This window comes from Vulpes lagopus, chromosome 7 (genome assembly GCF_018345385.1).
Source record: "Vulpes lagopus strain Blue_001 chromosome 7, ASM1834538v1, whole genome shotgun sequence".
In the NCBI taxonomy this organism is placed as follows: Eukaryota; Metazoa; Chordata; class Mammalia; order Carnivora; family Canidae; genus Vulpes; species Vulpes lagopus.
The window spans coordinates 78,051,785-78,076,676 of NC_054830.1; the positions used below are offsets into that span (position 1 = coordinate 78,051,785).

At 39.0% G+C, this 24,892-nt stretch overlaps 1 protein-coding gene across 8 annotated transcripts in view; it reads right to left on the reverse strand.

Moving 5' to 3' along the window:
* The window catches only part of TDRD7 (tudor domain containing 7), a 71,973-nt gene that overhangs the window by 17,136 nt on the left and 29,945 nt on the right, over nt 1-24,892 (reverse strand). For all 8 annotated transcript variants that reach the window (XM_041762800.1, XM_041762798.1, XM_041762796.1 and 5 more), the window contains 6 exons: nt 15,065-15,651; nt 11,385-11,571; nt 6,786-6,897; nt 4,915-5,117; nt 3,640-3,774; nt 1,518-1,604 (listed from right to left, as the gene is read on the reverse strand). In XM_041762800.1, coding sequence (XP_041618734.1) covers nt 1,518-1,604; nt 3,640-3,774; nt 4,915-5,117; nt 6,786-6,897; nt 11,385-11,571; nt 15,065-15,651 — 1,311 coding nt within the window. The remainder of the gene's footprint in view (nt 1-1,517; nt 1,605-3,639; nt 3,775-4,914; nt 5,118-6,785; nt 6,898-11,384; nt 11,572-15,064; nt 15,652-24,892) is intronic.

Consider the following 24,892-nt stretch of genomic DNA (forward strand, 5'->3'; position numbering starts at 1 on the left):
TATTTGTGTATTTATATATAATATACTAAACAGCACAGAGCTTTAAAATTCAAATAATGTCATGTTATTTTTTTAACAAGTTATGTTTTTGAAGTTTATACCTAAATATGCATCTCTTGGTCGTGTAACCCCAGATTTCAGCCTTCTAACATTCACATTAATGACAAAAATTACTCTAAAATGGCTGCTTTCATTAAAGTAGATATGACAAAGTTTTATTCAAATAAAGGGAAAATTAGTATAATTATCAAGCTGTTACTAAACAGTATCAAAAAATGAATAAAGCAATGGTATTCACTTTATTAGGGTGGGTTTGAGAATCGTATAAAAATTAGTGATACTATCCTCCCCAAAATACTTAACACACACACACACACACACACACCTAATTTGTATACAATTCTATAGGCTTCAGGACCTCCACCCCCTTAAAGTAGAGGTCCTTGCACCTAAATTAAGAACCTCTAGAAGAAAGACAAAAAGGGGGAAAAAAATCAAACCCAAGTTTGCAATTTTAGCAATTGGACATAGTAGATATCAGAAATAGAAGGGAAGAAAGAAAAAAAAGAAACAGCAACCACAAAAATCCAAAACCCACCTTTGAAAAACACAGAAATATACAAAATATAACAGATCTCTTTTCAAGTTCATAATTGTGCTTGCAAGAAAATAAGACGATTATGACGGACTAGAAATAGTATGTGAACACCGAAGCCAACCCCAGCCTGGGCAGGAGGGAAGGAGGATCTGAGACTCCCTTCCCCAGGAAGCCAGAACTCTCAAAGGGCTCCCTCAACCCAGCAAAAGTGTGACTCTAGAGAGCAATTAGGCAATATCTAGTGAAACTGAAGACACATGTTCTCTCGACCCAGAAGCTCTGTTCCTTCTTGGGTACCCTGGCAGACATGCACGGGAAGGCTCCTGGCAGTGCTGTCCATAACAAAACCTTAAAAACAATCTTCATATCCATTGTTAGGAGAGTGGAGAGATCATGTTGACATCTTCATACACTGTTATATCAAACAGCAGTGAAAACAAATGAACGAGGGTTATACACACCCACATGGATGAACCTTACACATAATGAATGAAGAAGCATGTTTCAGAAGAATCAATACATTGCACTATTTACATGTATTTTATAAACATTTATCTCCTCAGTTATATTTTATTAAGTTTTACTATAAATATTCTATGCACATTTTCATTTCTGTATTTCCACTATCTCTATATTAAAATCTATAGGTAGCAAAAATTAGTATGTATAAATACAAATATAGTGAAAGTATAAAGAAATGAATAGGAATGAGAAACACCACATCCAGCTCGCAGCTCCTCCAGGGTGGGAGTAGAAGAAGGAGATGCAAACATGGAGCCTCAACCAACCATTGGGCATGTTTTATTTCTCACACGGTGATGAGTACGTGGGTGCTTATTTCATTTTTTACAAAACTTGTTTGTAGGTCTGAAACATTTCATAATAAGCTTAAGAAAAGAAGTCAAGTGACTGATTTTACCTCTACTCGTAACCATTTTCCTTTGCAATGGAAGAGGCAGACTTTCCCACAGAAGGGTAATGAAACGAAGTACTCGGAGGTCATGTGCTACAAAACAGAAATGCAAAACACTTTTATTACTCTTAGCAAGCAGCGGATTTCTACACTGTTAGAAAAACATTGCTGTGGCTCGGGCTGACTGGTGCACCCATACTTAGCCAGGCTCCCCATGAGGAGTGTGCAGTTGTGTGTGCATGAGGGCGATGGAACTTCTGTCTTGTTTCTCAGACATTTGTTGATGGCATCGTCTACTCTCCCTCCTCACACATGGCTCATAAATCAGCCCTGTTAAAATGTCTACAAACGTTAGTGTGCAGGTCAGTATGATTCATCCAAGCACTGATGCCATCAGTTAAACATGAAGAGGGAGAATGAATCTGCCAAAAAGGAGGAGAAGAGCCTGGATGAAAGTGAGGTTGGGCTAGCTGTCCAGAAGGCCTCTTCCTTTCAACTTTTTTTTTTTTTTTAAGATTTTATTTATTTATTTGACAGGGAGAGAGAGAAAAAGAGTGAGCACACAAGTAGGCAGAGTGGCAGGCAGACAGTGAGAGAGAGAGAAGCAGGCTCCCTAGTGAGTAGAGCCCCCAGTACTTGATCCTAGGACCCTGGGACCTGACCTGAGCCCAAAGCAGACACTTAACTGAGCCACCAGGCACCCCTTCTTTTTAACTTTTAACATTTAAATTCAAAGATGAGATTTTAATTCCCAAATAAATGTTATCAACACAAATACAGAGATCGGTGCCAGTGAAATGTCAACAAATCACGGCTGTAAGCCTCTTTATCCTTCTCTTTGCTGTAGTTTGAAGCTGGGGACCTGCCATGGTCTTGCTTGTTCAGGATGAATGTTTCTACTCTCCCCAAAGGCAATGTCTCCATTCAGATTACCAGTACACAAGGGACTATCAAGAGAGCTTTTCACCACCAGAGGTAATAAAGAACATATATGTAAATGAGTCACTGGAGTCAGCTTCTCTGGAGGTCTCAGATTTCTCCAAGATAGATTAGCAAACCAAACTTAAGTAATGACCCTGAGATACAACTAAGACATCTGTATTACAGAAAGAGGTAAAGCTATATAGATCTAATGCCTCAGTTCTAGGCTGTAGTCTGAATACAAGTTGGTTAAATATTCAGTAAATATTTTGGAAAACCTATTCTATGTATGACACTAGATTAGATACTGTAGTAGCTAAATGAATTAGGTACTTAACAGTACCTGGTAAGGCTCTGCCTCTACCCTCAAGAAGCCTGCACTCTAGTAAGGCAAACAAACACCCAAATAGGTAAACTACCATGCTGCAAATGATGCCAGGAGGCACATTCAGAGGTTAGAGGGAAGGGTTCACTTCTGTGGGTGAGGGGGGTCAACTGAAGTCATACTAGGGTTTAATCACTCAAAACCATAGCATATTCCAGATTACAAATATAATCCCCTAATGGAGGTAAGAACATCACTCTAGAACCTTAAAACAAAACCTCTACAGATTGTGATTCAGAAAATACTACTAGAATCAAAGGGTAAGGAGCTTATTAATACATTTAAACACAGAACCACATTTACTGAGATGGTAGGTTCTCAGGGACCAAAAAAAGCTTGGGGAGTGATGCCTAGAAATTATCTTTCCCTGAATTCCATGGTTTTATCTGAGACAGAGGACCCAGCTGGCTCTAGCAAACAAAGTTACAAGCAGCTGCACTATAGTATCACCAACTGTACCTTGTAAATAACAAATCTGTCAGTTACTGAGCACTTACTCTGTGCCAGACACTCTGCTAAATAGTCTTGCCACTGGTCCTCACAACAGTCTTATGGATGGATATACACACTATTATATCCTCATTTGATAATGCAGAAACCAGTGGTTTTTTTTGTTTTTTGTTTTTGTTTTTGTTTTTGTTTTTTTTGTCTTTTAAGTTCTGCAGTCTGGGGCTCTTACCCACTACTCTACAGCTTCTACCTTCTACTATTCAAAAGTTACACACACGTATACTATTTAGTACATTCTTATATTTAATATTTAGAACATTCTTGTTTGCAATTTTAGGATTAATGCTAGAGGAGGAGGATTCTCTGCCATACCTTACAATGGAAGTAGTCCTCTATCTTATGCAGAAGATCGTTGAGCTTGTTCAGACCTTTACAAGGCACCTGGCAGTAGAGTGTGCCATCAGAGCAAATATTAGTCACTCTGACATTTGTGTACATAGCATCAATCTGGAACAAACAAAGGACACGCCAAGGATGCTTGAGAATAGAGCGTAGCTCTTATCTGCTTAAGGGGTGACAAATCTCATTTGTCTTTGCATTTTAAAATCTTTTAAATAAGCTGGAGAATAGATAAGATGATAGAGTAATGTGAAAAACTCATTTGGATACCTCTTTCTGAAAGGAGTATCTAATATCATTTGGTGAGGCACAAGGTAGACATTTTGCATACATTAACCTATTACCATGTTTCATTGCCTAGAAAGGCTAAGAATATAATTTGGGTTTTTTTTCTCCCCATTAATTTATAGAAGTTATAATTACATAAAAATGTATTTTTGCAATATGAGCAGAAACTAAAATTTAAAACTCACAAAATCAATCCCATTATCAGCCCACTTTCTAAAATGTGTTTATTGGCCACATGAAGGTTAGTAATTTTTAAAAACTATAAACGTGAAAGTTTAATTTTGGCCTTTGTTTTTAGTCAAACTATAATATTATCTTTATAGTTCACTTTTGTTCTACCTAGTAAAAAAATGTTTTTCCAATGTTGCAACAAAGCCTTCACAAGGACCATTTTAACATCCTATTCTTTAGAGTTGGCTGTTCTATAAGTTATTTAAGAATTTCCTTCTTTGCAGTAATTTATGTTTTTCACATTTTAAAACTGTAAAAGCTAACAACTTAATAAACATCTTCATGGATCTAACTTTCCCTTTTATAGTAGTATCCGCCCATATTGTCTTTGCAAAATAATTTTTTTACATTTTTGAAATTTAAATTCAATTTGCCAACATATGGTATAGCACCCAGTGCTCATCCCATCAAGTGCCCTCCTCAGTGCCTGTCACCCAGTTACCCCATCCCTCTGCCCACCTCCCCTTCCACAACCCTTTGTTTGAAAATAATTTCATATAAAATACAATTTTAGTGTAGAAACTGGAAAATAAAATGAAAACCCAATTCCTAATAATGACTGTTTATGTTTTGGCCTTCTTTCCCCCTCCAACAGCACCCTTTGCCTTTTTCCCCTCAATACACAATCTGTCCCTATTTGTTGCTAGCCCAAAATTTATAATGTTCTTTTCTAATAACTTTCTTCCCTACAATATGTTTAACAGATGACTATAGTGGTCACTGTGCTACCTGAAGGTGAGCCTCCAGAGACTTGTCACAGATCGCCTTTAAGCAGGTGGCGTTAATATTGACGTCGTCATCTCCTGAGGTGTCATACAGAACAACAAGCGGGATATCCGCTTTTTCAAGTATTTCCACTGCAAAGATCTTTCCACAAGTTAAAGATTCAACCACCTTTACTAAATCAGGATCATCACTTAAAACTTCCAACCCTGAAAAATATTGAATATTTTAATTTCTACTTAATTAGCAGAATCATTTTAAGATAAATGGATTGTTTATCTTAAAATGTTTTGGCCACTTACTATAATTGTGAATCTACTATAAAATTCTTACAAAATTTTCTAGGGAACCTTTGTTTTACATAACCTATCCTTAGGTCTTCTAATATATATTATAGTGTGAATGCCCTTTTAAATGATTACATAAAGGCAGGCAATCTTAAAACAGAAAAAAGCTGATGTTCTATCAGAATTTCTACCTAAGGAAAATGGTCTTCACTTTATATACAAACACAATTTAAAACAAAAAGGCTAATACATATAAGAAGTTATCAATCAGTTATGTCTACCAGTCATGTATTTGTAATGTTTTCCTAAAAATTTACCCTTCACCTTTTCATTTTTCTAATTAAATATACAATTATTTCATATAAAATGAACATGCATTTATTGGAAATTTACAAAATAATTTTTTCTGTATTTCTTTTTAAGTACACTAGGATGATTCTGAATATGCCAAAGAACTTTGTGATTTATCAAAGAAAGATTAAATTGTGTTTAACATAATATGGGTATCAGGTGAGTTTTATTGTAGGCTAATAACTCTTTAAATTCTTTGAAAATTATAATTCTATGTAGCATATACATGACAACTCTAAGTTATACTATTAAACTAATTAAAACAAGCTCATCATTTCTGTAATGGTACTATAAGGTTTATTTCTGTATTCTTCCCCTTGAAATCCATAAGCACAAATTCACAGACTCCCTCTGAGATACATTTCTCTTGTTCTCTTTCTGTTCTCCAGACACGTAACATTACAGCTTTTCCCAAACCTCTCATTTCAGCATGCATCCTAACTCTTGTCCTGTGCTCTTGACATGTTCTTTTCCAAACTAACTCCCACAGGTTTCTAACAGGCTTCTAAAATTACTTGAGATTTATCTCATAGAGCCATACCCAGCTCCTTTGATATAAAGACTCATTCTTGCTAAGAAGGAGGTATTTTTCCCTGGGCTAATTTTCAGGAAAGAATGGTGATCATTTTCTGAATTTAGCTCAGGCTCTCCTGGCACAGTGCTCACACACTTCCATGTCTTTCTTCACATATGAACACAGCCACTGCATCCTCCACAATTGGAGGTTATCCCTACCATGTCACTGTTGCACATGTGAGGAGGAAAGAAAAGAACAGTGATACATCGACTGTGCCAGGGATGCACTAACTCATGCTTGGGTGCACGAAGGAGTGTTATTTGGTAATGAGCAGCACCCAGAGCCCACTTCCATGGGAAGAAGCAGAAAGTCACTTCACAAAAGGTCCAACAACTGGATTCAAACTAATCAAACCCCATAATTCAGGGCCTCCAGCAGTTGTTGCTAGGGCAGTTAGAACAACAACAAAACCTTTAAGTTGGCCAATAGACCTTTTTATGATAAACCATATTATATATAAAATAAAATAAAAATATTGTAGCATGTTTATAAAGATCATATCTTATAAAGAGGACATTAAACATGATTTTATTTATATCTTTCAAGAAATAACACATTATAAGACCTTCAGATACTTAGTACATTTTAGGATTTAACCACCCAAAAGTACAGCGGTAATAATGTATGAAAATAGAGAGAGCTTTAAAAAAAGTTCCTCTTACCTGCTAGCTTACACTTTGTAGCTTGGAATGAGAGTGAACAGAACTTTGGGTTCAATTTGTATGCTTTGCTCTTTTCAATATTCTCACTGAAACCATAGTCAACATAGCATACCTGATGATAACAGAAACATCATTTAGGTTCAAATAAAATTCTTTATTGTTGCTTCTTAAAAAACATTTGGTGCCTCTAACTGGCTCCATTTATTCCATAATCAGCATGTCAAGGGATGCCAGACTGCGTGGAAAACGCCCAGGGTGGTGGCCCTGACTTGGGCCTCCTGACCCCAGGCCCCATTCCTCTTCACCAATGGAAAGAACAAGGGAAGACTGCTGAACTCAGCAGCACCACTGGTTCGGCCAACCCTGACTGCCCCCGCCCTCTCATCATAACATAAGGTGATGCCCACCTCACCTTATTCTTTCTTGATTCATATACTTCCACTAAGGATGCACACCCCTAAGGATCTGATTTGTTTCTAGAGAGGGCATCACCTATAGAGGGGTACTTATCAGATTCAAAATCCCAGAACAGCACTTATAATGGCCAACTCCCAGCAATTATGCTTGGAGGGACCAGGCTGCTGTCAGCGACAACAATGATGTCATGGTTAGATAACAGGGAGTTCTACACTGTAAAAATAAGTACTTATGGTTTGTTTTTCTTCACTGGTGCAAAGCTGGGTTAGGCCTTAGTCCAGCTCAGCAAAAGCCCCCAAATCTGCTGAACAGAGGTCTGTGTTTGCAGAAACTTGCATAACTCTTCTTCACTATTAGCACAGATCATTAAGAGCTTGGGTGTTATTTATAGAGTATTAATAAACACATTATATTGGAAAGGACTATATAAACAAAGCTTCTTTTTTGAGAAAAATAAAATCTAGAAACACTGAGCTGTGGTTTAGAATGATAACTCTATGATGATAACTACAAATCTTAGGGAAAGTGTTAAAAATCTAGTATGCTTCTCTAACTCAAACAGATGATATTATTAAAACAAAACAACAACAAAAACCAAAGCAAAAGGCATGGCTGAGAAATACCAAGTAGCATAGATCCAAGTGCTTTTACCTCCTGCAGAAAAATTAAGTCCACAGGCCACTTCTTAGTATGTAGATTATGATACTAAACATACAAAACAGAAATTCTCAGCAGAGAATCAAAGGGAAAAAATAAGAGTTGCAGAGACCCTGAACACTCTTCCGGACCACCAGATAACTGGGTGTGTGGGGCCTGTATGTCGCTTGTTGGAGACAATCATTTCCCAGAGTCCTATGTTGACTCAATTCTCCCCATAGGATGAGATCTCTGACTCGGCTCCCAGAGCAGACGGCTAGCCATTTAAGCTTGTGGGCCCATTTCTCTAGTCCCAGATGAGCACCCATTCCTCCTCCCCAGAGGCCTCAGGAGTCAGAAGTGCTCCTTTCCTTTAAGAGCTATCGCCACCTACAACCTGGACTCTGCAATTCCCAGACCTAGAGTGGAGAGAACAAGGTCTAACAACAGGACCAACATGTGAAATCAACATTCCTAGGAAATTCAGAATGTATTCGTAGTATTAAGAGACTAAAAAATAAGTGCTCCAAAATCTTTAAAGGGTTTCTGTGACATCTGGAGCTTGTTTTCTTTTCCTGCTTTCTTTCTGAAATCAAATATCTTATCTTTTTTTTAAAAAAAGATTTTATTTATTTATTCATGAGATACACACACACACACACACACACACACACACACACACACACAGAGGCAGAGACACAGGCAGAGGGAGAAGCAGGTTCCATGCAGGGAGCCCAACTTGGGACTCGATCCCCGGACTCCAGGATCATGATCCTGGGCCAAAGGCAGGCACTAAACCGCTGAGCCACCCAGGGATCCCCCTCAAATATCTTATCTTTGTATGGCAGCTGAAGTTTACAAAACACTTGCTCGTGGGTTGAGAGTTTGACTACCAACACACTCTGCCCTGGGCCTTTTCTCTGTGAGGACTGAGTGGAGTTTCTCTCTCTAATGCCCTGGGATCAGCATACATAGGCTGAGTCCTGACATCCAGCCCCAGGCAATTCCTGGTTCTCTGGCACCATCAAGTGGCCATAGATCTCACAGCGCCACCTGAGAGAAGCAGCTGGAATCACTGGGATGCAAGTCTGGGTCAACACCAGAGGGCACTCACTTCAGGGCATGACTTCATACTCCTGTCTCCCATACTCACCAAGGATCTGACAAGTGGAAAGCAAGGAGGGAATTGTACTTGCTCTCGGGCACAGCATAGCTCAAGAGGAAAAAGACTTGCTAAGTAGATGGGGTTTCTCCAGATAAAGGGGGAACTGTATGTCTGTCTGCTTCATGGGGCTGTGGGGAACAAGCTCAGGCCAGAATTGCTCCAACGACTGCTAAGAGCTTAGGACTATACAACATACTGAGATACTCCTTCACTCCCAACACTCAGCAGCCACGCCACGGCTGGTGCGCCCCCCATCAGACACTTCCTTCTCCTGGCTTTCATGACACTGCCCTCTTGATTTTTTTTTTTTTTCCCTCTTGATTTTTACCTCTTCTTTAGACATTCTTCAGATTGTGTGAAAGGTTTTCTTTCCCAGAGGAGGTTCCAGTGAAGACAGGGTCTCTTGATCAGAGTATTTTCTCACACAGGTAAGAGTATTTGAGACACAGGTTAGGGAATGGAGGGATTGACCAAGGGCAAAGGACATTCACAGGCAGAAACAGGACTAGGGCCCAAACTGCTAATCATGCTGTGGTCCCTCCTGGTCCAGGTCTCTGCTTGGTCCTTAACTTTTCCAGATTTTTTTTCAAACTTTATCCACATATAATTTATATTGAATGAAAAATGCCCATTTAAAGCATACAGTTTGATGGATTTTGACAAATGTATAGACCCACATAATGACCACTCTAATCAAGATACAGACCACATCCACCACTACAAAAAGTTCCCCTTTCCCCTTTCCAATTAAGCCACCTCCATCTCCTGTCCCAGGCAACCACTGATCTGATTTCTATCACTACGGATGAATTTCACCTGTTCTTAGGCATCATTTATCTGGACTCATACAGGATAAGTCTTTTGTATCTGGCTTCTCTCACTTGCACAGTCTATGAGTTTTATCCACATGACTGTTTTCAGTAGTTCATTCCTTTTCATTGTTGAATAGTATTCCATTATATGAATAAACTACAATTTGCTTATACATTCACCTACTGGTAAACATTTGGGTTGTTTCTACTTGGGGATTACAAATAATAAAGCTGCTACAAACATGTATAAGCCCTTTTGTGGACCTATGTTTTCACTTCTCTTGTGTAAATACTTAGGGTTATATGGTAAGTTTAACTTTATAAGAAACTGCCAAACTATTCCAATTTTCAGATTTTTAAAAAGATTTTATTTATTTATTCATGAGAGACACAGAGAGAGAGGCACAGACGCAGGCAGAGGGAGAAGCAGGCCACATGCATGGAGCCTGACGTGGGTGGGACTCGATCCCAGGTCTCCAGGATCATACCCTGGACTGAAGGCGGCACTAAACCGCTGAGCCACCTGGGCTGCCCCAATTTTCAGATTTTTAAAGTCAGGTCAAATTGCTTAAAAGCTATAGCTTTGTAGATTTACTTAAGGAATTTCCCAAATCTCTCTGTAAATGGCCAAGGGTGGCTACCTGGTTTGGGTAAGATTGCCTCTGGAGAGGATAAGGGCCTCTTCTGTGAAACCATCTGGGTAAGAAACAGCAAGCACTGCTTTCTGACCCTCCTGACACTGTTCTTGGGGTCAGGGGTTTTGGGGGAGAGTCTCTGATGGACCAAAGCCCAGGTTCAGCGAGCAGTATTCACATTCTGGGGCACAAAAGGGGTTATTTGCCAGGGACTGACACCACCACAAAAAATATGTTTCAAATTATGGAACAGAGGTTGCGGAAACAAAAGTATATTTCCCTGCTTGCAAAACCTAGACAAAACTGTGCCTTGAGAGTGAGCGAGTGCCCATTCTCAGTCTGCACTGAGGGAGAAAAGAGGCCATGGGGCAGAGGCTGACCACTAGGAACATGGCTAAGTCTGGAAATCTTGGAGCCTGCTGATGGAAGAGACTGGCAAAAGATCCCTCTGATCTTTCCAAGAGGACTGAAAGGGCAACACTCAGATAGCTCTTGGGGCACGACCTGAGTCCTGTTTCAGAGTTCTCCTTGACTGGCTGCAGAAGAGGGGAGAGGAAGACTGTCATGTCCTCTGATCTATAAGCTTTCCTCACACCTGAGTGCTGACCTGATAGGAAGCCCACAGATCCTCTGATCAGTATTTATTATACATCTCCTAGGAATGGAAATAAAGGCCTTTTCCTGATTATATCACAGATTATGAATACTGTCATAAAGAAGACTTTAAAAAAAAAAAACCTCTGAGATGATATGACTATCAATGACTTAACAACTGACAGGGATAAAGTCTTTTACAGATATTATCTTGTCAACTCCTAGGAGAAAAAAAACCCCTAAATGTAGTTAGGAAGGACCCAATATTAGAAGGAACACTTACATTTGAAAAATAATGTGTTTGTCTTCATAATGCTTTGACAAAGTAAATAGTACTTGCCTTTATTCTGTTCTCTTCTGTTGAGATGATCTGTGCCCGTAACCAAGCATCCTCCTCGGCATTTACAGCCAGTAATTGCCCCACATGCACAGTCTGGACTGGCGTGACTTTAGGGTTCTTACTATAATACTCTTTCATCTCATCTTCCATTAATTCCTGAGCAGCAGAATAGTCTTTGCCCACATACCTGAATTATGTAAAGGAAGAAAGCATAAATGAAGCAACTCAGAAGGAAGAAAACCATGGGAATACATTAACGTTACTCTGTGTTTCTTCCACTGCCATCTTTGGTTCCAGTCTCAGGCATAGCTTATACCAACAGGTTAGAGAACATATACTTAGTAAACATTTCTGTCTTGAAAAGGAAAAGGTAATATTGTGGAGCTCGTGCAAAATAAGACCAGATCGAACACACCAGAGCAAATGCTTGACAGCAGTCCAGACAGCTAGAGGATGTCACAGTTGGGGAATGTACAGGGAGGACGAGGCTAAGATTCAAGGGAAGGGAAGAGACGAGATATGGTGGGATATGGAGATGCCAAAGCAGGCCAGATTAACAAGAGTGGATTTAGGATTTTGACTAAGGCTGCGGGCAATCTTTGTAGATTATTGAGAAGAGAATCTAGTTGACCGTTTGACCTAAGGCTGGGGTTGAACAAGACTCAAGCTCTGAGAACAACTGAAATTTTAATAGAGAAAAACAAAGCCTTAAACATATTAAACATGACCATGTGACAACCCATCCCCCCAGCTTACTGAACAAATTTGAACAAATTACCACAAAACGTTGAGTTTTGATATCCTTAAAGAGATACCTTCTGACTAAATCTCTTTTAAACTGTACACTTTCTGAGAAGTCTCTCTCATGATACAGCCTACCCCTTCTACAATTTTCTGCTGTTGAAACTGCAGTCACCTTGTCCCAGCATGTGTTATCACAACACACTATTTCCCTTCCTCCGACAAATAGGCTGTTTTTTTGCCTATCAGTGCTGGGGGACAATTCTACTAAAGGCTGCCTTCCAGGATGTAAACTCCAGCAAACTACGTTTGGGGCCTGCAGCAGGAGCTATCTCGGCCATAGGATGAAGCGTCTTTGGCTGGAACTGTGCTGTAACAGCACCAGAATCACAGACTGCGGAGATGGGGGACGTGCCACAAGCACATTGCCCTTGGTGTTGTTCTAGCTTTTACTCAGGGCCTGAGTGGTCCTATGTAACTTTAAGAAACTATTCCCTTGGGAATGTGGTCATTCATTCTTAGTAACTATCAGCAAGACAGAAGATACCTATTCAACCTATTTGTTCGAGGAAGAAAAAGCTTTAAAAAGTCCTGCACAAAATGGAAAGAACACCTCTTTTGAGGCAATGGCTATTTTACAACCAAATACTACGTGGATGTTATCTACTCTAGAAGCTGAAGAAGCCTTGTCACATTCTGTGGTTTCAGTTGACTGAACTTTACGAATGTGAAGGTGTTGCCTGCAGTGCAGCTGCACGCTCAGCTCCCAAGGTCCCTGAGAGGTCTGCGGCTCCACCCATGTGCCCATTTCCTGGGACCCAGAGTCTCCCAGGGGCTCTGTTTAGTGCTGCTACAGCTTTGGGAGCCCAAAAGGCTGAAGCCCGGGCAGCAACCTGTGACCTGGCAGTCTGCTGGGCATGGGCACCTTCTAGGGATGGGGCCAGGGGAGAGAAGCAGGATAAAATCTGCTCTCTACGGCAACCAGTGGAGACGAGTGGCTACACGGCTTGGGGTGAGGATGATGTTACGGTTGGTTTGATGGTGGGGAGTGACAAGAATGAGGTCCTGCATTGTCTCCAAATTACCTGAGCATGTGGGCAAAGAATGACAGGTAGGCCAACTCAGGTATGCCATAAATACAAGGCTTTACAGAGTTAATCTTTGAAACCAGAGACCAGTGATTCCCATATTTGGTCTCAGGGTTCCGCCATGACACCTCCTCAGAGTGTCACAGACCCAGTTTCTAGAGCCTACTACTGTCTGCCTGAGTGAAGATGTAAATCTACAGTAGGACTCAGCCCAGCTGGAATCTAAGTCTTTGGAACTGGGGTGGGGGGGTGGGTTGCCAATGACCTAGGATCAACCCAACAGGACACAGTACCCCTTGTACTTCCTGGTTGCCAGCCACTGTGCTGAACGGTAGAATATGGATTCCAGGATTCAAATTCACACTGGAAAAGGGGGTCTAAACAATCTGAGAACCTGGATCCATCATCCTAAAGTAGATGAGAACCCTTTTACTACAGTCCTGGACCGGATCCAGAATCCTGCCAACCCTTGGTAAGAACACCAGAAATCACATGCTCTGTCTAGCCCAGTGCTGGGTGCTTGGTCGGACAATGGAACCAACAACTAACAGTATCAGACACCAAAGGATCCTGCCAAGGAGGCAGGTTTAAATTTTTTTATAATGGTAAAGTTAGCAACGTGTTCCTCAACAACCTTCCTCTACCTCAATTTATTAGTGAACCCCAGTGGGATCTCTAACTCTCAACAACCCATTTACAGCTTCAGGCTGTACCACATCTTAGAATAAAAGGTTTATTCATTTCCAACTGCTGTACCAAACAAGACCTCTGTAAAGCCTCTGTACATTCTACTTTGAGCATACCAAGACACTTGATTCCACTTCATTATCCACTCAGTTTGTTTAAATAGAAGAACTTAATATTTTTTATCTATTCTTCCACTGAAGGAACTTGATAATTTTTTGTGGTCTTTCTTTAGGGCATTCCCAGTTGAGCAATGATTCTCTGGAGGAATAACAGTCCAAACCATAGGGACATTTTGGTTGAAGCAGCCTGGATACTATTCTGATTTAGCCTTTTCCTTTTCTGTCCACAACCACTCTGGGTGCTTCTGAGATCCAGCTATTACACTGCTTCCCATTCTTTATCCAGAGTCAGAAACTATAAATTATAGTCTTTCAATATCTTTCATGTATTCTATATTTTCTCCAAAAGTCCACATCAAGTGGCTGGACCTTTTTTTATTTTTTATTTTTTTGTAATTTCAGTTATCACCAGCCACTTTGGCAATGACTGTTATCAAAAGGCCCAAGAAACCAGAAAGTACCTTTGGCTCCAAGAGTTAATCTGATGTATCATACTAGGTAGGCAGTGCTTAGATGTTCTGACATTTATGAAATGCTACATAGTCCCAGGTTAAATAGTGTTACCTACTTAGTGGGTGACTTAATTTTTCTATGGATTAGGTATTGCTTTTGACATACATAGTTATCATGTTTTCAACATAAATTTTGTTTCACATTCAGAGCACACTATCATTCCAATTTTTAAAACTGCTAAGTATCTTTTCTCATAAGAACGGATGTATATTTAACAAATATTAAGTATGTATGAAGAGACTGATTTTTTTAAAGTCTGATTTCAAGATGCTCACCGTCTACTGGGAGAGACCAATGTACATAAATAATCATAACGTAGGAGAATAAGAACTAATCTAAGAGATACAAACGCAAAAAGGTTCTGGCAGTTGAGAGAAATGTGCAAGATATGAAAACAAGAATTGTTATTATATTTCATTGTAACTCTACAGAACTAAGAATATACTATTCTTCCTCAACTCCCAGCACCTGTGGGAAAAATAGCCAAGTGACAATACACCAGGGTCCAAAAGAATTAGAAAATAAAACCCACCTGATAACCACTTCGTTTGTGTTGCTTAGTTCAACCACCAATACAGATGGGGATGCCTCAGTTGGGATGATTAACGGAGGAACTGCTGTATTCTCCAGAAAGGTATCAACACTTTTGGCAATGTTTTCTTCTATCTGCAAATACTCTTGCTCAATCATAGACTTGATATCATAATCGCCATGTGCTTGCCCTGAATCCTTCAGGATTTTGTCAGTGGGCAATGGAAGTTTAGCATAGAGAATGGCCTTCTGGGGATTTCCAGAAATGTAGTCTATGGTGCATACATCAGAAAGTGAGGCAAGATTTTTTAAGGCATCCTCAGGGAATTTCATTTTGTACATGTCCTCAAATGCTTTGGGGAGTGCACTGGCCCAAAGACCACTTGAGTATTTCGTCAGCAGCTCTGCGACTTTCTCTTTAAAGTCTCCTGGCATAACTGCTGGACACCCTTTTAATGGTGGTATTTGTTTTGGAGCAGGTAGTGGAGATGGAGGCACTTTTTCACCATCCAGTTCACTTCTCAAAAGCTGCTTTCTCTTAGCTGGATAAAGCAGCAAATCTTGACCACCGCTACCAGGTTTTTCCACCTGAAATTTTTAAATAAAGCAAATGACAGATATCTCAATGGCTATAAACAACCTGAAAACACATTAATGCATTTCAAATGAGGACAACACTGTTTTCAAATTAAGAGAACACAAAGTGTACATTTTACTCTTCTCAACTACTAAGAATTAATGCATTTCCGTCATCTACAAATAACTCATGAGCCACATTTCAGAAATAAGGAGGAAAATAAAATAGCACGAATTTTCCTTATGTGGCCTCTGGTCTCCAACAACCCTACAAAATCATGAGAATTTCTGCCCTGTAAACCACACATCTTACTTAGTTCTCTGTCAAATCCAAAGCAACAGCTTATAATACCGACTGAATACAAGGTGGGATGAAGCTGTGAATAGGTATCAGAACTGTCAGGAATAAACCACTGGGAAGAAATCTAAAAAATATTTAGACAAAACCGAAGAGCTAGTTGTTTTTCTTCTTCTGGCAGTATCCTGAGAAAACCCTTAGCTTTCCGTTATTTAGAAAAAGACCCTCTAGAGATAAGGTGCAGTTTTTACAATCACCAAAGTAGAAAGTTAGGTAAAAGTTGTCCCTTCAACGAACAAGAGATAAAAATGCCTGGCACTTATGTCATTCAATCCCTAATTTTATCTGTGTAATATTTCTGAGAGGCATGGCTCGACAGCATCTGTTTGTATAGGAGAAGAGGAACTGCTATATGGCACCATTTTTCCCCCAAGTTTTAAGCCTTTCTATTACTAGACCAGAGGTCAGCAAACTACAAGCTGCAGCTCAATGCAGCTCACAACTTGCTTTTGTCTTGCCCATGAGCCAATGTGATTTTTATATTTTTAAATGGTTGAAAAAAAATCAAAATTATTTCATGATGTGAAAATTATATGAAATTCAGTGTACATAAAAATTTATTGGAACACAGCCATGCCCATTTGTTTAGGCGTTGTGTATGGCTTTTATACTTCAATAGCAGAGTCAAGGAGTTGTGCCAGACTGTGGGCAACAATGACAAAGCTGAAAATATTTACTACCTAGCCCTTTATTTAAAAAGTGTCTGGGGCACCTGGGTGACTTAGTTGGTTAGGCGTCTGCATTTGGCTCAGGTCTTGATCTCAGAGTTCCAGGATTGAGCCCTACAGGGAGGGCTCTCTGTTGCTCCTCCTGCTTGTGCTGTCTCACTCTCTGTCAAATACATAAATAAAATCTTAAAAAAATAAGTCTCAACCTTTAACTAGACTAAAGCTAGCATTCACAGCCCTCTAAAATGTTCCCCTATTGTCAGATCTTATTCAGCTATTCCTTAGTTGCAATTTAAGCCCTTGGAAGAGTATTCCAGACCACTAAGGTAATAATACAAGGTTGTAAGAAGTCCTCCCTCTCCTAAGAAGAATAGAATATTAATGTATTCTTTAGTTTTGTCTAAATATTTCCTAGCTTTCTTCCTGATAGCTCAGCTTGTTAGTAAAGAACACTGACATTTACTCATTTGCTATATAATGCTTAGGAAGAAAGAACCTAAATATGTGTATATAAAGAAGATATTGTCTTGTTACCCAAGAACAACTTTAAAAAGTCAAAAGACATCAATTTAATATTAAATAGATTGCTTTTAGTCTGATTATATATTCTAGGTGATATGTGAAGATGAATATTAACACAAGTATAAAACATTAGGTTTTCTTCCCCACATTCTTCTGTGTGTTTAAGTTTTGAGGAGATGCCTCGGTGGTTCAGTGGTTGAGCATCTGCCTTTGGCTCAGGGCGTGATCCCTGGATACCTGGATGGAGTCCCGCATCAGGCTCCTGACGTGGGGAGCCTGCTTCTCTCTCTGCCTATCTCTCCACCTCTCTATGTCTCTAATTTATAAATAAACAAAAATCTTTTAAAATATATATATAAAAGAAAATAAAATGGAAAAAATTTTTGAAAAAAAAAAGTTTTGAGGACTAAAACTAAAAGTTTTTAGTCATGGACTAAAAAACCTCGAGGATCAATGAAAGTAGAGGCAACTGAGTCCATGTTTAGCATCTTCTGGCATTCCCGGCCATCACTGATGAACTCCTGCTGACACCTTGTGACCTTCTGGATGGTGGATTATATAATAGCCACAATCTATGTCCGTAATTTTAAGCCTCAGGGATATAAATGTCTGGACCATTTCTCATTCTGCTCTCAATGGTCTTGAGATTCACATTTTCAAATCTGGAATCTTAAAATGCCAATTAAATCTGGAATCTTAAAATGCCAATTCTCACTGTGCTTTTAAGACACTTAATAAGATATAAGAATACAGTATCCAGGGAAGGTTTGAGAAACACAGTTTGGGTGCAAAGGAAGAAATAAGAATTCTATGTGAATTATTCACTTGTCATATAGAATCTCAATTAATGTAATCTTTGATTAAGACATGACAGTCCTCCACATGGAAAGCCAGCTGAGCTTTCTGGGCCCACCTTCATTTTTTGCCTACAGACCTCTCTTCAACTTTCTGCAACACCTTCTCTGAAATGGATGGTAGAAACCTATTTCAGTGGAATTTCTTACTTATCTAAAATAACTCTCACAAGCCCCATACCCCAACTGTCCACATGGCTTCTTGCAACTCAAAAGAGGATATCCACTCAAAAAACTACCAGTCTGGGAAGTGGCATGACCTGGAACTCCACACCTTTACTTACTCCACCTCACCCTCACCCTCAACAGGTGAGACAGGTAGGTAATGTAAAAGATTAACTCCCTACACTATGGAGTTTAAACTATCTTCTTTGGCATTCATCAGAAGATTCTGGTATCTAACATGCCTTAGACTTTTTATACCCCATAAGTTCATTATACTTAATTTGATTTCTGCCTCATTTGGAATTGCAATGAGATACTTCTCTCACATCCCTCTGGGATTTTGCAAGTTTAAAGTAGACATATTGGGTTTGGTATATGTGAGGCCCAAGGATTTCAAACACCAATTTCTCTGGGAACCCCATTTGTTCACACAAATAAAAGTATTTATCCTATGCACCTAGAACCTTTCTTCTTAATTATAAGAGGTTTTTACTTCTTCCTTTCTAATTTTACCTGTAAACTTAAATTCTTGAAGCCCAAATCCTTTGAGTCTATGGAAAGCTCATCTGCTAACTCTGCAGCATGAGCAACTGAGGTAAACTTACTGTCTCTCATGGAATTAGAATTTTCTATAACAGAATTGGTATTGTCCAATTAAATAAAAAAGATTTCCAAAACAGTTGTATATGTCTCATCCAGCCACAGTTTTGTTTCCACTGGGTACTGGTTCTTTGTGTTGAAGCTTTAAGTTCTAAATTTCATTTTATATGGTCACCAGCCAATACAAACCTGAGACAGTACAGTAAAATCACATTTACCCAGAGGCCTGCTTCCCAGCTCTTCCAAGCATTAACCAGGTTATGAACTCAGAAAGAAACCAATTTAAAATCTCAACTTCAGTAGTGAATAAAGACCCCTGAGTACCTTGCAACAGTGAAAGCATCAAAGAGTTACTGACCAGAAGCTAGTTTATAGCTTCTGATTAGTCAGTTTAGAGAAAGAAAGATTGGTTGATAACCCTCTAAAGAGCTCTTTTTGTGCTAAAGCTGAGAAGTGCTGGAAAAGTTAGACAGTTGAGAAAGAGATGAGAGAATGCTGCCCAATGGCACCACTGGGCCACATTGAAGATAAAGTGATAGGTTGGGAGCTGGAGCCCATAAGGGCAGTGGACGAGGCATACACTGCATGCAGGAAAATACAGAGATGAGCTAACCCACCCATTTCAATGTTCTACACCACCTACATCTGCCACCCTCTCTGCAGCAGTTTACCAATACTAATGATGCTGAGCCAAGATATTCAGAAAGTTACAACTTTAGTTGCTTCTGTTTAAGAAAGTACAAGTGTTTGTGGCATATTCCAGAGATTTAATCAAAGGTAAAGGTAAAAAAGTGCCTTGTAGAGGGTAACCCCTGAGTGTTTACAAACCATCTGCCCAGAAAAACTATCTCCACCATTTTGGATGAATAGTTTTATAGATGGTCTACATTTTAAGGCTCATACTCTCACCTCTCACTCCTTTATCCTAGTAAGAACTTTTTAATGAGGCTGACTGCACCTATTTATATTAGGATAGACTTCAAGTCATTTTACTTCAGTGTGGCCTGACATCAGGCTCTTGCTCAGTTTCCTTCAGGAACACCATGGCATCTTCTCCTGGTTAAATGTGTGCAGAGGTTTTGGGAATGATCTTGGCTGGTAGCTGTGGCTTTCACTGCGCCTTCTAGGATAGGTGGGTACTCTCAATACTTTTGGCGGGCTGGGCTCGGAAGATAATAGAAACTCACCTCATCTTAATAAAAAGAAAAAAAGAAACTCACCTCATCTTGGAGTTTTGATTCCTTTGACTTCAGTCATCTACTGCTCTTTATCTTTTTTCAATATAAACTTTTGTTTTTTCTTTAGCTTTTCCTCTATCTTCACTGAGATAAGTTCCTTTGTAGAGCTTGCCGGGCATGTCTCTCGTTTACCAGTGGGTTATAACCTGCTTTAATTTAAGCTGGGCTGCTCCTCAAAAAATAGTGGCTTTTTTCCCTAAATGCCTGCTATGTGTCTGACATGGTACTAGCAACCACTTTTTATAGTTTGTCCCACTTCACTCCAACAACTCTATGCAATGGATAGAGTCACATTTTAGAGCAGAGTAGGGCCCTGAGAAGCTGGTTTGTATGCTGAAAGTAATACAGCTAAGAAATGACAAGGTAAACCTAGAACTCCAAAGCCCGCACTCTGTCTATCCTAATTCTAGGGCCCTATGGGCAATTGCTCTGGCTCAAGTTCCAGCACAGCAACATTGTACACATCAACATCTCTATTCCGATCTCACCACAATGCTGTTCTTTTCTGCAATTCAGATGTTCACTGAAATTAAATTTAAAAACTGTTTCAATGTGTTCACATATTTTTTTATTGGTGAAAGATGAGAAACAAAATTGGATTTTAATGAGATATTATGGCTATACTTTCAAGCCCTCAGTTTATCTTTTCACTGCTGCTTCTGCAGGCATTGCTGTATAGATTATATCCATACTACGAAGTCTGAGAATGCATCACTGCTGTGTGATTTATGTTCACTTCCTTAGAAAGCCAAATTGTTCATTTTCAGCCCAGAAATATCCAGGCATTAAAAAAAGGGCAGTTCCTTTTGCATGGGCTGTAGTAATTAATTACTACAATTAAGGAAAAATTCCTGAACATTCAAAAATATAAAAACATATCTTTATAAATGGCAGAACTGCTGTCTCCTCCTATGATATTATGGAAATTGCTGTACTGATGCAATTCAGAACTTTAACAATTTTTTAGAGACTGAGGTATTAGAGTACTCAACAACTGAAAGCACAGTGATTTCTAAAGGAAAGGGTAGGGAAATGACATTTAACAAAAATACAGATTAATAGTAAAACCTTTGTGTAAAAGCATGTATAATTAGTACAATGGGGCAGTTTTTTCATCACTCACATTTTTTTGTTCTAGAATTTTATGCTCTCATTCATAAAATGTTATATTCAGAATTAAAGACTGGTGTGCCTCCAGGACAACTCAGAACGTTTCCCCAGCTATCCAGAAAATGGCCCAGTGCTCATTCTCTAAGTATCTGAGGTGGGGCAGAAATTCTCAGCTGAGCGCATGTGCTCCTGTCTGGCTCTAAGACGAGCCCCCCACTCTCCACCACCCAGCTCTCTCTGCAGCTTTATATAAGGCATTAAATAAAGACATATATTCTGACTCATGTGGGAATGGAGAGGCTTCGCTCTCTACCCATATTGCAGAGAGTGGGGAAGGTCAACAAAATCTCTGGTGTTCAACAGTCACTGTTGCAAGATCTAGAATTTTACTAGAAATCAAAGTCTGCCAGAGGCTCTGGATCCTGAGTAACCTCACGGTGGGGGCTACACACTAAGTTCCCACCAAATGATGACTCTTTCATGAGGTGACCTGTAGCTTCTGCTTGCCTCTTGACTTTCTTCCTGAGCCACTCTCTCCTTTTGAAATTCTCTCAGTTTCCTTAGAAAGCCTGTTTTTCTGTCTTAGGCTCTGACACAAGCTGCCTCCCTTGCCTACTTCAGCTCACCTGTCTGGTTTCCATGTAGCAGCCACCTCCTTGGGAAGTTTTTCTTGACTCATCATACTAAGTTGGGTCCTCCTATTTATACATTTCCTTAACACCCAGAACTTCTTCTATACAGTCGCAGGCTTATCATTATATGTTCAATGTTTATTTTCTCCGTTGGCCAGTAAGTGTCATAAGGGCAAGGACTACGTCTGTCTGATTTACTGCTATCCCTAGCACCCAAGGCACTGTCTGGCTCATAAATCCAAGCCAAACACAACAGTTAAGGAAAACATTATTAATAAGATCAGCATTCTAGAACAGCCAAGAGGTGTTACCATCCTCCTCCTAGGACTGAGTGGGAATTCTCAGACTCCAGTATCCTTGGTCTAGAGGCCTATCATCTTGGGCTCTTTGCCTTTCCAGGACAGCTTCTGCATGATTTCCACTTCCCTTACAAGTTGCCTAGGAACACTGTGCAATGGGTTAATCACTGTGAACATGACTATATTCTCTTCAGCTTTCAAAAAACTCAGTCCACATTTTGTTGTTGGAGAGATCCAAAGGTTAAGAACAACAGAGTCAAAGCTTCCTTCCACCTGCATCAAAAGGTAATCCAACATCCTTGTGAAGTGGCTTATTGCACACAGCTGATTAGAACCTCCATGAAAGTAAAATTTCAGAGCTGCTCTTTGGCCCATTGGCTTCTGCTCATGCTGCCCATTCTGATATTCAAGTGGAAATACCTGCAAGTGGCTATCAAGTATATATAGTGAGTCTGTCAAATACATATGGTATAGCCATTGTATATAGGTATAAATGGGGTGTTTTCCTTTCATAACTTTATTTTAAAATCTTTTTTATCTAGAATGTTTTATATGATTGGAGGAGAAAGCACTCTTTAAAAAAATAAGGAGATATGCTGCACTTGGGTTTCCTCTTCAGTTTCACAATAAGCAATATCTAGAGAGATACACACTACAAAATCTTCCTTACCCAGAATTTTCTGTGCTGCATTTGATAATGCCCATCACAAGGATGTTGGATTCCTTACCCAGAATTTTCTGTGCTGCATTTGACACCAGCCCTGGGTATGCTATCAGTGTTTCTGATTTTCAGCAAGATGAAAAGAAGTCAGAAGAAAGGGAAAACAACTATGGTATACCCATTTAAAACTGTCTAAAAATAACCATGGCATAATTGTTTAAAACTGCTAATAATATTCAGAGATTATAAGAAAACACTTTTGATAATATTAATAGACATCAATAAGGCTGGCAGTTTGGGGGATCTTAGACACAATGCTTTAACATTAAGCACATTCTTATCCCTAGTAATTTATAATGATTGCATCTAAACAGTCCTACTCAAAGTTGAGAGACAGCATATAGATAAAGATGGTATATTCATCTCTTTCATGTTCTACCTCACTGCCTGAACATGACCACGCAACAAAGATGAATCTGAGCAACCAAAAAATAAAGTCAGTTGTTTCAGTACCTGATATTTAGTAAGAAACCCTTCATTTTAGGTAAAGTTTTAACATCAAAGAGATACTCTCTCATCCACAATCCTAGCAAGAGAAATTTTGGGGTTTTGCAGACATATAGTTAGCAAAGATGAAAATTTCCCCCCAAAAGCCATAAATCAAGCTACGCAAACATTAGTAATTACCATGGAGTATAAAACAAAGTAACCAGAAACAATAATTAAGATCTGTGGAAAAAAAAAAAAAAAAAGATCTGTGGAGTTAATTTTTTAAAATTTACTACAAAGACAATTTTTTTAAATCTAAGCTTTAGAGAGAGTTTTATGTGTATCTTGACCCCCCAAAAAGGTTCTAAATTCATTGAAGATATGCTATAAGTTTATGACTGTCTATAGATTTAAAAAATAAAAGATTCATATGCATTCAGAGAAGGGGCTCTAGGCTCTACATCTCTAAATTGAGCAGCCTGGTGAAATATCAGAAGTCCTCTCAAGATGAAGGCTTCAAAAAAAAAAAAAAAAAAAAAAAAAAGATGAAGGAAACCTGAGAGGCTCATCAGTGCTGCTAAACCTCCAGCCAATGAGAAAACTCTCCCTAGAAAGGATTAAAAATGGAATGAAATGAACGGTAACCAAAAAGAATTCCCATTGTAAGAGCAATCCCTATATTCCACATAAGTCAGGGTTAACATTCTTCTAGTCCGTAAACATCCTGACTTTATAGGTAGGGCAACAGCCTATATCCAGAGTTTGCTCTTTGGCTTTGTTTTCCAACTTTCCACTGTATAGTCTGACACATGACGTGGCCGTAAGGCATTCTTGGCATCTACTTCAGTGATTGGTACATGCAGGTACACAGTAAATGGTGTGTGAACAAATAGTCTGGATAGATGAGTGAAGGATTCTTGCCTGCAAAGTGACTGGGACTCGAATGGCTGTCAGTGACCTGGAGGAAAAAGTGGTTACAAAAATATATGCTGAAAAAAAAATGCTGTCTTCAGGCCAGGTGCTTAGAAAAAGACAGTGGCCTGTGCTTTACCCAACAATGTTGGGGACCAAAACAATATCAAACAAAAATCATATACATATTTAATTCTGCAAGCTTAGAAGCACCAAGTAGATGCTAATTCTGCTGTTTAAAATAGTTTCATTGTTGAATATTTTCTATTTAAATGAAAACATGAAGAAACATCTAACAGTGACTTTAGTTTAAGAATCTAAATGTCTCTGTTGTTGGCTGAACTAAGATTTCTAATAAACTATTCTGACCCATCATTTTATTACAATAATAGACTCAAGTAGAAACAGGTATAGAAATTGATGTCTGTTGACTTGTCAATTTTTTTTTTTACTTCAAAGAAGTTTGTAAAAAATTTTAAATCAAACTCTATATTAACTTAAAAATTAAAATAAGGTACTCTATAAATAGTCAAAATAACAAGCATGTAAAATTTGAGGCCAATAAAGTTTTATTACCAATAAGTTCAGCTTATTAAAATGGCAAGTTATCACTATCTATTGGAAGCAGTTCAATACAAAATGGTATTCATATTATCACCTATTAAATGCACTTAAATTTAAAACAAAATACATAAAAACAGCAATCACAACACACACAGCCCCTCAATCTTGACATCCTTCTCTA